General features: G+C 39.0%; 1 protein-coding gene across 3 annotated transcripts in view; it reads left to right on the top strand.

Annotated features, from left to right (window-relative positions):
* The window catches only part of MOCOS (molybdenum cofactor sulfurase), a 209275-nt gene that overhangs the window by 192628 nt on the left and 3776 nt on the right, over positions 1 to 12871 (top strand). Inside the window, exons 13-14 of one of the 3 annotated variants that reach the window (XR_004242053.1) lie at positions 1233 to 2137; positions 2230 to 3321. Coding sequence is in view for 2 of the 3 variants with exons in the window: in XM_032119208.1 (XP_031975099.1) it covers positions 3328 to 3454; positions 5704 to 5808 (232 nt within the window). In the remaining variant the exon portion in view is untranslated. The other 2 variants (XM_032119208.1, XM_032119218.1) reach the window with 2 other exon arrangements.

Genomic DNA, 12871 nt, shown 5'->3' with positions numbered 1-12871 from the left:
TTTCCACAGAAAATCTTCCCTCAAGGCCTCCATTATAGCTGTGCATCCCACAGCCCCAGCATTTGTCTCGGAGCCCCATTTTCCTGTCTCACAAAACTTCTCTCTTGCCTCTTCCTGGAGTCATCTTGTCTCCTCTTAGTCACCCACCAAACACATCCCCTGCATTGAAAAGTCCTGCTTTGAGTAGGAGAGGAATCTATCTATCTATCTATCTACTATCTATCTATCTATCTGCAGGAGCATATGTATATAGCTTCAGGATTTAAAACCACTGACTGAATGAAGCATCACTAGGACCACTGGAGCTTGCATTGTCTGAGGGTTTTCCTTCTTTAGGAGAAGACACTTGGGCAATTTTATTATATCATGGGAAATGTGTGTAGAAGGGGTTTGAATCAGTCCATCTCTCAGTGCTTTGACTACTCTTTCTCAGTCTTTTGAGGTTTGACTGGCTGGGTTACATCTCCTTGGGAGGGCACTTCTTGCAGACATCCCTTACTCAGACTGGGCTTTTTCCATGGTGAGACTCACTGTGGAACCTTCCAGATATGGGATTTGAGTGCAAGGATGTAGAGCAAGAAGCAGCAAGTGAGGATGAAAGAGAACAAGGAACTTCAGTAACACATTCAACCTCAGATGATCCACTGATTTTATACCTCATATCTTCCAGCACAACTAGGCTTGTAATTTCCCTTTCCTCAAAGGAAACTCCAGATGTGACCAGAGCTGCAATGGTGAGAGAAGCATCTTGCTTCCCACTCTGTAGCATGAGTTGGAAATGTCCTCCCTTCCATGCATTTTGCCATGCAGTGCCTTCTCCAGGTGCTGGAGAAATGAATTCAGATATCCTCATTCTGCACTGTTACTAAATCCTGGTGTACAAACGTTCCAAATACTGAACTATCCAATGTACTTTCAAGAACTGCACTTATGGGTCTTTATTAAATATTGGAGGGTTTTTAGAAAATATTATTTAGCTTCTTGGCATGTGGGTTTGTTTTTGCTTAATGGAAACCTGCTAAGTTTTGTAAAACAATTTCAATTTTCAATTATGTTTTAATAATTTGTCTTTGTATCTTCCGTAAGTAAAAACTAGTCTTCTAGTCTGCACCTGGCTTTTGAGAGGTGATTTAAAACAGAAACAGTAATTCAATTAAAAATTAGAATACAGCATACTGTTGGAGAACTACATGTACCTGCAGACATTCGTCTCTCTGGTGTTTCCATTACAGGTCACCTCTATGAAAATCCCTATGACCTGGCCTAATGCTCATATGTTCTTGTTAGAAATATAACCCTGAAGATATAAATATTCATTTTCAAGTGTGCCTGTTAAATACAGGTAATGCATTCTTCATCACAGAGCCTACTGCTGTGAAAATCCAAAGCACCTAGGCTGACTTTGACACATTACAGTGATTTTCAAAACAGGTGCATGTTGAGATTTGCAGGATGAAGGTACCTGCCACTCCATCCAACCAATGCATGTTTTGTGGGAGGAGAAATAATGGGAATTTACTCAGATACATGTTGCCAAGTAATTATAAGCACTTCTGAGGGCTGGGGGAGGTGCGAAAGAGGTGAGGTGTTCTGGATATGAGCCTGAGCAGGTTGAAGGCAGAGACTCAGGATGGGGGCACTGCAGTCTTTGAGTTCAGCAGCAAAGGGTAGATTAGTAGAGGCTTGAAGTAGTTTTCAGCAGCTGTCTCAGGACGCTGCAGGCCCAGCTCTGAGCTTACTGGGGCTTTTGATGCCCCCACCAGTACAGGCTGGGGTGGCAGGCAGTTACATTTTGCAAAACACATTTGAAACTAGAGGCTACCCAGCAGCCAAGCTCCAAGAGCCCACAGCAAAGCTGGGAAGCACAGCAGCATAACTGAACATGTTCACAAGTAACTGCTGTGTTCCTCCTTGTTTGCATGAGCACTGGCACAATCTACGCTTCCTGTTGGCTCCCACCTCCTGCGCTCATTACAAATTGTGTCTCAGCCATGGGATTGCATGTGGGATCTTGAGGGAAAACCTTTGGCCTTGCAACTTCCAATTCCACCTTCTACCCCCAGGCTGCTGGAGCCCTTGTGAACACTGGGGCCTTGGTGGAGCTGGGCTTCTGAGGTTTGACTGAAAGTCTACACAGGTAGTTTATCCTTATGCTCTTTTGTCTGCTAGAGGAGATCATCCAGACTATTTTCAACAAAACCAAGCTCTTTTTTTTTTTTTACCTAACAGGCCTCCTCCGCCAAGACTGCTTGATGTGAACTTTCCCCTGTACTTTGGTTTTTTGTGTGTTTTTTCTCTTTTTAACTAAAATACATTTTAAACTGTATGGCCTTACTTCTTTTTCTTTGGAACACAAACGCCTCTCCTCACTGCTTACCCAGGTTTCTGTCTCTGCTGCAGGATTTCATATCCCAAAGTTGTCAGACTAAAGTTGATGGAGTATCAAAAATTCTTCATGCCCTTAATAGCTAATGCAAAAAGAAGTGTTCTTCTCCACTAAAAATGGCACTGAGAGAACCCTCTTGCACATTTTACAGTGTCTCTTTTTTATTTTTTCTGGTGCTGTTCAAGTTCTCCTTTAGAAGAAGAGTGAAGAATGACAATTCAAAGATGCAGCAAGATTTCTGATATTTGTATGCAGTCTGCTTCTCTTTCTGTCTCATATACATTCTCCACACTGACACAAATCTACACTCCGGCAGTTCAAATGCTTGTAAAGAGGGGGAGATATCACCACACAGAGATTAATTTTTTTAAAACACCTATCATTTGGTGCAATCTGCTGCCTCCCAAAGGCAAATAATAATAATATGAGGGATATATATTCTCTCATAAAATTATTTTACTGGCCTTTTTCACCTTCAGCAACTGTTGGTTTTGTCCCTTCTGACATTGCAGCATGTGCAGAATAAATTTTTATTTGGCTTTGGTTCTAGAAGCTTCTATTTTTACAACATTTAACAAGTTAAATGATTACTAACTGAAAAGATCTTTTTATTTGTTACCATTAGCCCTACGTATGATAACAAATTGGGAATTTTCTCATATGCATGGTTCACCTGTCTACATGTTTTCATACCTACTTTTCCAGGTTACACCTCTGAAGAAGCCACCTAGAGGGTTACATATTATAGTTGAAAGGTTACAAACTATAGTTAAATACCCTGTGCCACTTCCATAGCCTTTGTAATAAAACCTGGTCCAGGTTATTCTGGAGAAGCACTTACTTAATCACATGAGCCACCAGATTCTTACAGCACAAACATCTAATGCAAAACCATTTAATAATTTTATTTTTTCTTTTTCTCTGTCAACTCTGTGAGACAGACTGAAGGAGCCATTGGAAATAGAGGAATTAATCCGACGTTTCCGTGCCAACATTGTCATCAGTGCACCAGAGTCCTTTGAAGAAGAAGAGTGGGCTGAGATTTCAATAGGTGCTCTGCAATTCCAGGTGTGAACTTTCCTCTCTTGTCCATGTCCCAGTCTATCACAAAGCATTTTGATTCCTGGAGACAAACCAATTTTTATAAGGCTTTGGCTAGAATATGGGCAGCATGGTTTGTGCAGGTGAAATTTATGAAGTGTGTAAAAGAAAAAAAAGTGATGTGTCCTGTGACAAACATACTTCAATATATCTGAGAGGTGTTGACATATTTCTCCACACTTTTATTGAATTTCATAATTCATAGCATTCCTTATCTTTATCTGAACTGAATAATAATCAGGTTTTTTGAGGCAGAGTTTACAGCACATATTTAGCCAGCACGTCAGCAGAGAACACTCACTGTTAAGCACAGTAGTCGAAATGTAACCTCACATTGCTGCACATCAAGCAAGTGATTGCCAAAAGACTGGGCATGAATACAAGTGAACACTCATGGTCTATTGCCCTCTGTTGTATACATCTTATCCTAATCTCCACTCAAGGAACGTTTCTAATTCTAGCCTGGTAGGGTTTTTTGGTGTGTTGTGCTTCATATTATAGTCAACAATACAATGTCCCTTGTACTTCAAGGAAAACGCTGAAGAGTCAGACCTTGTTTGCAAATACATTCTTTTAAGAAAAACTCTTAACAAAGAATCTCTAGAAACTACACATGAAACCTAAGGGAATGATGCACACATGTATTACATGTTCTGCTGAATTTGTCTGACCTTGAGGTATGAAATATGTATTTGAAGATGCTTTGCCTAGGATGTGAAAGTGGCTTATTCATTGTTTTCTTAGAGATTATAATTAAGGTGTGAATAACAGAAATGCCAAGGTCAAACCTAGAAGTTGTGATAGACATCACTCCTATTATTTTCTGGTCAGCACAGTGTAAGAAACTTTTTCAGAAGGGTGGAATATATTACTTATCTGCTCTCTTCTTATGTGTACTTTGATCAGTAAGCTGCCATATGATTTACAGAAAACTGAGGAAAAATTCCTATAAGTAAGAAACAAGGAACACAAAGGACAAAATCCTTGGTGTATAGCTTGTTAGAGGCTGGAGTTACACTGGGGAGCTCAGCTGAGGTTCCTGTTGATAAGTTACTGTAAAACAGTAAAATAAAAAGGCATTCCTGGCATCGATATACTTTAGGAATACAAGGCTAAAATAGAAAAGCTTATGCAACTTATATTGTCTTTCCCCATCTCTGCTAAGTCCTTCTTCAGATAGTGATGTAGTAACAGTAGAAATTATGTTAATGCTCCTTGATGCCATGAAAATGGTAGAAGCTGTTGAACAAAGTAATATTTCCTTCTCTGTCTTGTTGTTCTTTTAATTAAAAAAAAAATTAAAGCTGTGGAAAATAATTTTCTAAAAGAGCTGATGTATGTTGTTGATGACTACACTGAAGAGTTATACAAGCAGTTCTAGATGCATCTCAAAAACCTGAAATATCACTTCAGATCAGCACATAAAATGTTTGAAGTGTACAGCTTATTTATTTGCCCTATTTGACATTTATGACACATTTTACCAAAGTAGAATGTGTGTACTGGGATACTGTAAGACTTAATTTCTGTAATGTAGAGCTTTGCTAAAGTTAGTGAAGCAGTGTTAAGTGAAAGTGCAATATGTCATCCTTCTCCATTTTAAAGCTCTAAGAATAACTTTGTTGCAGGGTTTTTTTACCCCTAGCAACACACCTTAGTTCAAACAACAATTAACTTTAAGAACAATTAACATCATATGTAATAGATGATAGAGGATGAATTGTTTCTTCTGATTAATAAACTTGTATATGTAAATATTTTACATTCTGATTATCTAAAAGTGCCATGCATATAAGAAAGATATAGTGCATTTCAGCTGCGCTAAAACAGTCCCAAAAAAATCCTCCTTGGGTTGAATCCTGAGGCACTGGCTTAATTTTGTATTCAGTTCTTTGGGCAAGCAGCCCTGCTAACCCACAGAAGAAGGGAAGCCAACCGGAAATACAAATATGTAAATGTCTGGTATTTCTCAGATTCTGTCTCTGAGAAAGTTTTCCTTGAAAAAAGTGAATTAAAAATTCAGTGAGGCTTTTGCAAGTAGACCTACTACATTAGGTGAACAGACCTGACCTTTTACATAATGAAAGCTTGAAACACCACAGGAAAAGTATGCAAAAGGTATGTGTTTAAGATATGATTATGGTCAGAATCTTGTACTGTTCAGTGTCGTACTGCTTTGATAAACAGCCATGAACTTTCTTTAACTAAAATTTCAGGTTGTGGGTCCATGTAGCAGATGTCAAATAATCTGCATTGATCAACAGTCTGGGGAACGAAACAAAGAAATTCTGCAGTCCCTGTCTGCTGCCAGAGGTAGAAAGGTTAGTACAGTACTTCAAAATAGCTGTAATGAAAGATGTAGTGACTTTATTGCATGGGTAGTGAAATACCTGCTGAGAGAATATTCACAGTTAAGTTGTTGTGCTAATTGCTACCATCTGAATTTTTTCTGTAGAAAGAGGGTGCACTTACAACCCAGATATGATATGGTTTATTTCCATAAAAAGCTCAGTATGTTTTTTATTCAGAAATGGACTATTAATATGCATTATTTTTAACTGTGCTTGCTTCTATTCAGTATGTACTTATTTACAGTGTGTTTATTTTGTTCTTAAAAACACAACCTGATGCACTGATGTCTTTTAAGAAAAGAAATATGCAGAAAAATCCAAAAGTGTTTGGAATTATGCAGTTGGCTTCTAAGACTACATTTTATTCTTACCCTGGGAAACTAGTTATCAGGAAAAACAGAGCAGATGTGAATATAGTCAAAGTGGAGAGTAATTGCTTAAGAAAATGACTGGAGAGAAAGTGTGAAATACAGGTGTTTATTTGAGGTCCTGCTTCCTAAGGTTGCATTGCTTCTTGAAACTGAGAGTGCTCAGATGATGACTAGACAGTACAGCATCCCAAAAGCTCCACAAATCTCATCATACATATTTATTTAGCTGAAAATCCTTTTTCAAAATTCATTGCTTCCTGTTAGTTAAGCTTCTGTTGTTAAAGTGTCTCAGGCAGTCAGGGCTCGGGAGCCTCGCCAGTACCAAACACCGGGCACAGGGCTGGCCCAGAACAATAACAAATAGGCTCAAAATCATTCACCCAGACAATGCACAAACAAGTTACAAATACTGCATTCTATGTTTGGAAAAAAAAAAAAAAAAAAAAAAAAAAATTGATTCGTCTCGGTGACTCATTAAACAAACAAAGGGCTTTCTTTTCGTTGGCTGTTATCCTTGGTGAGTAGCTCCTCTGGCTCCGTGTCCGAGCCAGCCCAGTGCAGTGAGCTGGGGAGAGGCGCAGGCAGGGCCGGCTGTCGAGGCACGGCTTCTCCTGACCTGAGGTGACTTAGGGTTGCACAGCAGGCTCTGCTCCAGGTCACCGCAGTACATGAGCCTTTGGGAGATGAGCTTCTGGCCACGGTAGGTAGCTTGAGGACAGGGGCCCTTTCCCGGTAATGGTGAGCCACAGCTTGAGCATCTGGGACAGTTCAGAGCACATTTGGGCACTCTGGGCAGGAATGCTCCCTGCCACATGGGGCGTAGGAAGCAGAGGACTTTTTCTGCCCATATGGGTTTTACTGGGTTATAACTTGGAACCTCTGTAGAGAGAAAGCACTCTGTACTCAAGGAGAAAATAGCAACAAAACCTTACTCGAGATACAGATTCTCAGGCGAGGCAAAGCATCTTCTGCATGTTTCCCACAGCAAAGATGAGCTCCTCTTTCACTCTGATTAATTCAGCAATGAAGAGATTTTCTTGACACACTGCTAGAACCAAGTGACTCGTTCAAACAGGACTAAGGCAAAGAGAGCAATCCAGCCTCTCGAGAAGAAGCTGGCGTCGGATAAAAGCCGCCCGGCGAGGCGAGGCAGGCGCTGCCGATCACCGCGGGGGAGTGCTCTGTCTCCCTCAGCTGTGCGCCGATATTCACGCTGCAAACACAGGGGCATTCAGCCTTTTTTACTTTTCCCAGCCTTCAGCGCTGCTGGCAGATGGGATCTTGTGAGCATGCCCTGCTCTGCATAAGGGCGAGTCCTCTGGGTTAGCTGACAGCTGAAAGGGAGAGTTTGAACTGGTGGCTTTGCCTGGGCTGGTCTGAGAAGACCTCCGAGTCCATCCCGCCTGCAGGTCACCTCTGTGGTGATGGGCACCAGCTGACTATCAATGAGCAGCACCCAGGAAGGACTATGGCATTTTCAGTGTGCTCAGCAGACCTAGCAGAGGACATTGATCCAAACCTTTCACAGCTCACAGTGGGGAGAGAAAAAGAACGTTGAGTTCATGTGACTGTGTTAAATTGCAGAGCTAATCCTTTGGTGACTCATATCTTTACCATGTGCTTTTCTGATAAGGAGTCGTCTAATGGACTTCATTCTCTTTTTTTTTTTTTAATCAGATGCAGATTCAGTGAAGGAATTTAGCAATGTTTTCTCTCATCTGTCAATAATCTGATTCAAACTACAAAAGCAACTATTGCGGAAAAATAAGATTTAAGATAATTTCCCAGTTTTTTTGAAAAGCTGCTGTAGCTAGTTGTTTGCCAAAACATTAAAGATACTGCATGTAGAAAAGAGTGCCAGATATTAACATTTACCATTTTGTTTTGATATTTTCCAAGAACATCAACCTGAAAAAAATTACATTGAAATTTATCAAACAAGTAGCCCAAATAGCAGCACTGCCAATGAACTTCAATAATGAGCTAGATAATGTAAGGCTTGTAAAAAGTAGCTCGATATTTATTTCTGAAATCCTGTTTTTCTCCATTCCTCTGAGACTCTGAGAATCTTTTTTTTACCCAAATTGAAAGATTGAGCCTTTGTATAGACGGATTGCAGCTGAAAGTCAGAACCAGCTACTGTAACTAGCCACACAAGCAATTTGCATGTTTCGTGATAAATGTAAAGCATGGTGCTGAGGCCTTGCCAGCTGCTTTTTATGAAACCTTTTATGTCACTGTTTGACATAAAATGCAAGCACCTCTACAAAGTGAACTTGAGCTCTGCTTTCTGAAGAAACACTCACTAAGGATTCCTTCCGTAATTTTTGCCTGGAAAAGAAAGATGAGCTCTCCTCGTGTGACAGAGTGCTCTCTGTTACTGCAGGAGATTAGGAAAGACTAGATAACTACATTAAGCAAATGGCCACATGCTGTTTCACATGCCTCACCACCTGATGCAAAACACACATGGCTGGCAAGGGGAAAACACTGAATTCTTGCCTCTCTTTGGTGTTTTGCAGATGCCGTTTAGCGCTAATGATAGCGGAAGCCCTGTGGGTAGATTTGCAGCGTTGCTATAAGCTGGGACTTGCTGTCAAGGCAGCAAAGGGAATTATTGCATTAGCAGTCTGCCCTGGTCTAAATGTATGGATAACAGCACATCAAGGGAAATCCATTATGTTTGAACATGCCTTCATACGCTAAAAGGCTTGTGTTTTTTCCTGGGGGCTGTTGATCCTCCTTTATGTATCTCATTGTGCCTTGGGAGAGCTTCCTTTTGTGCGGAATTAGATGCTGTGCCTTTGTATTGCTTACTGGAGCGCTAGCAAAGATAGCAAATGACCTTTCATATCTGATGCATCATTATCATTATTTTCATAGTAATGCAGGGCTTTACACCATGCAATGCTTTTCATTCAAATATCTGGAACATTGGAGAACAGTGATTGTTGTAATTAATAGACCTCTGAAATAATACGGTTCTCTTTTCTCATTGGTGGCTGAACTGGAAAATGCATTTATTTAAGGTAGAGCAAAGAAATATCAGTTCTTAAGAAACCATTCTATAGTCCAGATATTTTCAACAGAACGATATGAGGTTTTATTGCCACCAACTTAAAATTTTTTCTTTTTCCAATAAAAAAAATCAGTGTGTCAAAAGTGAGTACTTCCACTCTCCTATTTTTAAGGCTTTAAGTTTTGGTAAATCTAAAGCTAATAAAACATTCTTGCATTTAAAAAAAAATCAATTTTAATAATTGCATCTCCCAAATCTTTGGATGAGAGGGAGGTTATGTTATTGTGTGAATAAATGATCAGACCTGGACAGGTAAATTTATCTGCTGGGATATGGCAGCTGAGAGCTACATCTAGGGGCAAAATCCAGAACTCATCCATCCAAAGCTAAGTATTAGCATGCAGTATGATTTATGTGCTTGTTACACATTCTAGCAGGGTATTTTCCTACCAAGTTCTAGTCTGTGTTAACTGATTCTTTGGGAACTGTAGCTCGAAGGCGTCTCAGCTCAGGCCTTTGTCAGATGCAGCCCCTCAGGTTTCTATCTTACAAAAGGGAATAGTGCACACAGGGTATTTCTCTGTCAGTGAATTTCTGAGCAGAGCATATTACTGTTGAACCAGTAAATGAACTTGAAACAACATGCAAGAATGACAGCATTTCATAGCTCCTCCTGTGAGTGTGATGACTATCATATGATTCACTGTTGGCAAGAATAGGTATGTTTTCTCTATTTCTCCCAGCAGTGAAGTGGTCTGCTTTTTCCTAATCAAGAAGCTTTAAATTTTTTGTCCGTCTAACATTTTACAGTGATGGGAGGAGTCTCTACTGCCAGGTAAAGCCACAGAGCTTGCAGTCCTGCACTCCCTGCCCAGTTCTCAGTGTGTTCTGGGAAGATTATATGCAGAATAAAATGCCCTTGAAGTCAGGAAAAGGTAGCAGCAGCAGTGAGAGATTATGCAGTTCACTGTAATAACTCTGCATCTGAAAGCCTCATTTTTCATCAGAAATGTGAGAAGGGCTTATTTCTACATTTTATCTTTCTCTGGAAACAGAGCTGAAGTGGCAGATGCAGCTTTTGTGGTTGCTTGGCAGGGGTGTGTGTATGATTGCTATTATCAGTACTTGCTGAGTCATTATTTGTAATTATTGAAAAAACAGGGAAATTTACTTAAAAGATGTTAAATCCACTGCTGGCAATCACAGGCTAAATTTTGGTTTTAAGAACATTCACAAAAAAAAAGAGGTCGGCAATTCCAAGCAGGCATTAGTACTAAAATATGTGTAGCATCAGTATATCATCACCTTGGAAACTCCTTAGGCATTACTGAAACTCCTCACTGAAAAAAACACTAATACTTTAGATTCCCAATTGGAGAAGGAAAATATTAAGGAGCAGCATTAAAACAGTATTTGAGATCTCCTAAAGACAAGATCTATTCAAACATGCATTTTCTTAAATAATTCTGAATGTTTTAAGGTGCATCCAAAAAAAAAAAAAACCTGCTAAATAATTTGAAATAACAAAAACTGATAAATTAAGTTCTTCAGAGTGAGCAATCTGCCCAGATTTATTTTAGTCTCATTTTAAGATACATCAAGATGACAATGCAGTAAATATAAATAAAAACTTCTCATGCATCAAATAAGCTCACTTACATGGAAGAATTATAAAATTCTTTCCTGTGTGAAATGTGGTGTATCATGAACTAATATTAATTTTACAATTTTTTTTATATTGCCTGATTTTTTAAAAAAACAAAATCATGGCAACTGTCATTTTTGCATTAGGGTATAGGAAGTGAATCCAGTTTATTACCCACAAGGCTGAAGAATACATCATTAATGCCAATAGAGAAACTTGTCAATGAATGAGAGAAAAGCAAAAATGGAAAAATAAGACTACGTGCTTTAATATTTTAAATGAAACAGTCACTGACACCATTATGGCATCATGGCTGATCCAACACAGTCTCTGTGCTGGAGGGTTGGCATCTTACAATGCTGCAGTCATTCCTCGACATTAAATATTGAACCCTGACCATAAGGATATACCCTGTGTCCACTGAGTGTTGACACCATTATAGCCACTGGTACCCAAAAAGTGTCAGCAATAGGACAAGCCTGATAGGTCCAGCTCATGCCCTCTACATGGGATGTGCCAGTGAGATGAAGGAATAGCAGAGGTAGCCAAAAATACCTAAGTCTAGGGCCCATTTTTGTCAATGATGTTTAGGATTATGAATGAAACAGAAAGACCCAAATTCAGAGTCTGAAGCCATGTTTGGACAGATTTCTGCTTTACAGCTTCTCTCTTATTTAGGAGTAGGGCTCAGTCTTATCTCTCATGAATTCTTCAAAGACTAAAAGCTGTTCTGTGTTACCTCATTGCTGCATCTTTATTTAATTATTCAGGGCAAGAATAGGAGAAAACATACTGCCTTCATATTTAGGCTGTGAAATATGCTCACTTAAATTCACCTAACAGATTTTTTTTGATTTATTGCAATTCTTTTTACTCACTGTTTTTTAAACCTGCTCTAAATGTAATTCACTCAATTTCAGGATCATTGATCTGAACAATGGCAGTAAATGTAATCAGGAAATAGAGAAGGATAATAGAATTTTGGTTTTGAGTAATTTCATTTGCTTTTTTATTTACTTTACACTTTAGAACGGCTTGTATGTTTTGGCTGTAGTCTATGAAAGCAAAATACTTTTTTTGAAACCTGAAAAAAGAGACAAGAAGATTAGTATTGGGTTTCCAAGGTCCTCAGTTTAATGAGCAGACTTTCTGAGGTCTAAAAATCAGTTATCAATTTAACATGGTCTTCAATGTTCCTTTTTTTCCTACTTTGCTTTTTTTTTTTTATTAATTATTATCTAATTCTTTAGAAAATACTCTCATGAGATGACAAGTCTTTTTCTTCCATATTTCTAAATTCTCCGTGGCTGGAAAACAAAACCACAAAACCTCACCAGTCTCTTCCTGTGACATTTCCAGATCACACCCACAGCTGTAACATTCAACTGATTGAGATCAAGACCTCACATAAGAATGCAGACACTTATATCAGGTTTTTGGTGCCTGTGAGGGTTGCATGGTCAGTGGGGAAAGTGGATATTCCATTCTTCTTTTCTTTATTACTCAGAATCACAAAGACATATTCTAAGTATTTCTAATATCTATGCAGGATGGGTCCATGGATAATGCCACTTAACAAGTGGGAGCAATAATAAAACAAACTTTCTGAATATTTTCTGTAAAGCATACTAAAACATTCATAAAAACAAATGAAGGGAAACTCGCAGAGGCTTGACAGAATAAATTTCTGTTAACAAAGCAAATAATTCTTGGTAGAAGATGCAAGACTTCCTCGCTGTTGGAACATACCAGTGTTCCCATCCTGCAAAGCCATTGTTTGTGACAATGCATTAACTGTATTTGTCAAGGAGCCAGAGCAGTCATGAAATAACAAGATTGTGAGAGAGTGTAAATTGCATATATGATACTATGGAGCTCATGGTGAAATACTGTGTTATTTATCCACTTACTTAAGCTATTCTTCCTGAATAGCATGGCATTAGCTTTTGTTTACCAGTCTGTTATAACTAATGAGTTAAGAATGTTCTTAATTACATG

This window comes from Corvus moneduloides, chromosome 1 (assembly GCF_009650955.1).
Source record: "Corvus moneduloides isolate bCorMon1 chromosome 1, bCorMon1.pri, whole genome shotgun sequence".
Lineage (NCBI taxonomy): Eukaryota > Metazoa > Chordata > Aves > Passeriformes > Corvidae > Corvus > Corvus moneduloides.
Note: the sequence above shows the minus strand (reverse complement) of the source record. Positions and strands in the feature narration are given on the sequence as shown.